Below are 1170 nucleotides of genomic sequence, written 5' to 3' on the forward strand. Positions count from 1 at the left end.
ATGTCCGACAGCGAGTTCTTGCCGTCTGCTGAAGTTGCTGTGAATCAGGTGTCCCGATCCCATCTTATTGTCCTGGATGATGACCCCGTGGCCAGGATGGAGTGCTCTCCAGTGGTAGACATGCTGCCGGGCGAGAGCAAGGAAGACCTCCGTCGACGTTGCGAGGCTATGGTGAAGGCAATTCTAGTGGCGAAGGTCGAAGACGCTCGAAGCCTCGGCCTACGCGACGAAGAAGTCGTGCGCTTAAAACAACTGCAGGCCAAGTTTGTGGACGTACTTCGAACGAATGTCAGGAATGACCCCCGCTCTTGCGACGGCGTTTGGTGGATTCGACGCGGCACCACTGTTGTGCGGGATTGTGCATTCAACGACCAAGGAACTCCGGACTTTGATTGGCTCGACAAGTCTCGGATCAAGCACGTGCAAAACCTCCAAAGCTCGCTAGACGAGATGCACCGTGATGTGTCGGCCCGTAGCAAAAAAAGCTACGTGGCCAAGCGAGAGCTAGACACGCGAAGAAAAAACCCCGAAACCCCGAAACAAGGCGTTCAAATTGACGAACTTTGGCGTTGGTGATTACGTCCTTGTCGGGTCGGTGGTGCGATACCCGAGTAAGTTATCCCCGGCGTGGCGTGGTACCTCAAGACACACGCGAGTTATCACAGATTGTGTAATGGCGACTGAACAGCTAGTGCCCCCTCTTCACGAGCCTGTGAACCATTCCTGCCGTCTGAAGTTGTACAGCGAGGCAGCGAACGGCACGGCGAAGACCTGGAGGACCATGCTGCCTACGGCGAAGGTGGTTTCCATGTAGAAGACCTCCTGGCGACCCGTGTTGTCAACGGGCAGCATGAAATCCTGGTCAAGTAGCTCAGCCTCGAAGATGAAGGGGCGTCGTGGGAAACATGTAGGAAGACGTTCCCGTACAGCTGCGCAAGTGGGTGTTGTCCCAGAAACACGATGACGGCGTGGAAGCGATGCAGGAGGCGTTGGAACTGACCCTTGGTCACCTATTGTAGGGGGAAGTGCTCTGGTCGAGTGTACCCCGAGTCCAGTCCAACCTCGCTGAGGCCGGTTGCTGTATGCTGGATCAACCACAACGGGACGACCTGGTCGGATAATTATCCGGTTATTGGTCGTCGTCCCGGAGTCCTGGCGTCTTGGCAAGTT

At 56.0% G+C, this 1170-nt stretch overlaps 1 protein-coding gene across 1 annotated transcript; it reads left to right on the plus strand.

Moving 5' to 3' along the window:
* H310_12315 (hypothetical protein) lies at positions 1-1019 on the plus strand (the record flags this gene model as incomplete). Its single annotated transcript, XM_008879326.1, has 4 exons — positions 1-273; positions 509-635; positions 689-861; positions 912-1019. The coding sequence occupies 4 exons, from the start codon at positions 1-3 to the stop codon at positions 1017-1019; spliced, it is 681 nt and encodes a 226-aa protein (XP_008877548.1).
* Between the last annotated feature and the right edge of the window lie 151 nt (positions 1020-1170).

Source organism: Aphanomyces invadans, assembly GCF_000520115.1.
Source record: "Aphanomyces invadans strain NJM9701 unplaced genomic scaffold supercont1.38, whole genome shotgun sequence".
NCBI lineage: Eukaryota > Oomycota > Saprolegniomycetes > Saprolegniales > Verrucalvaceae > Aphanomyces > Aphanomyces invadans.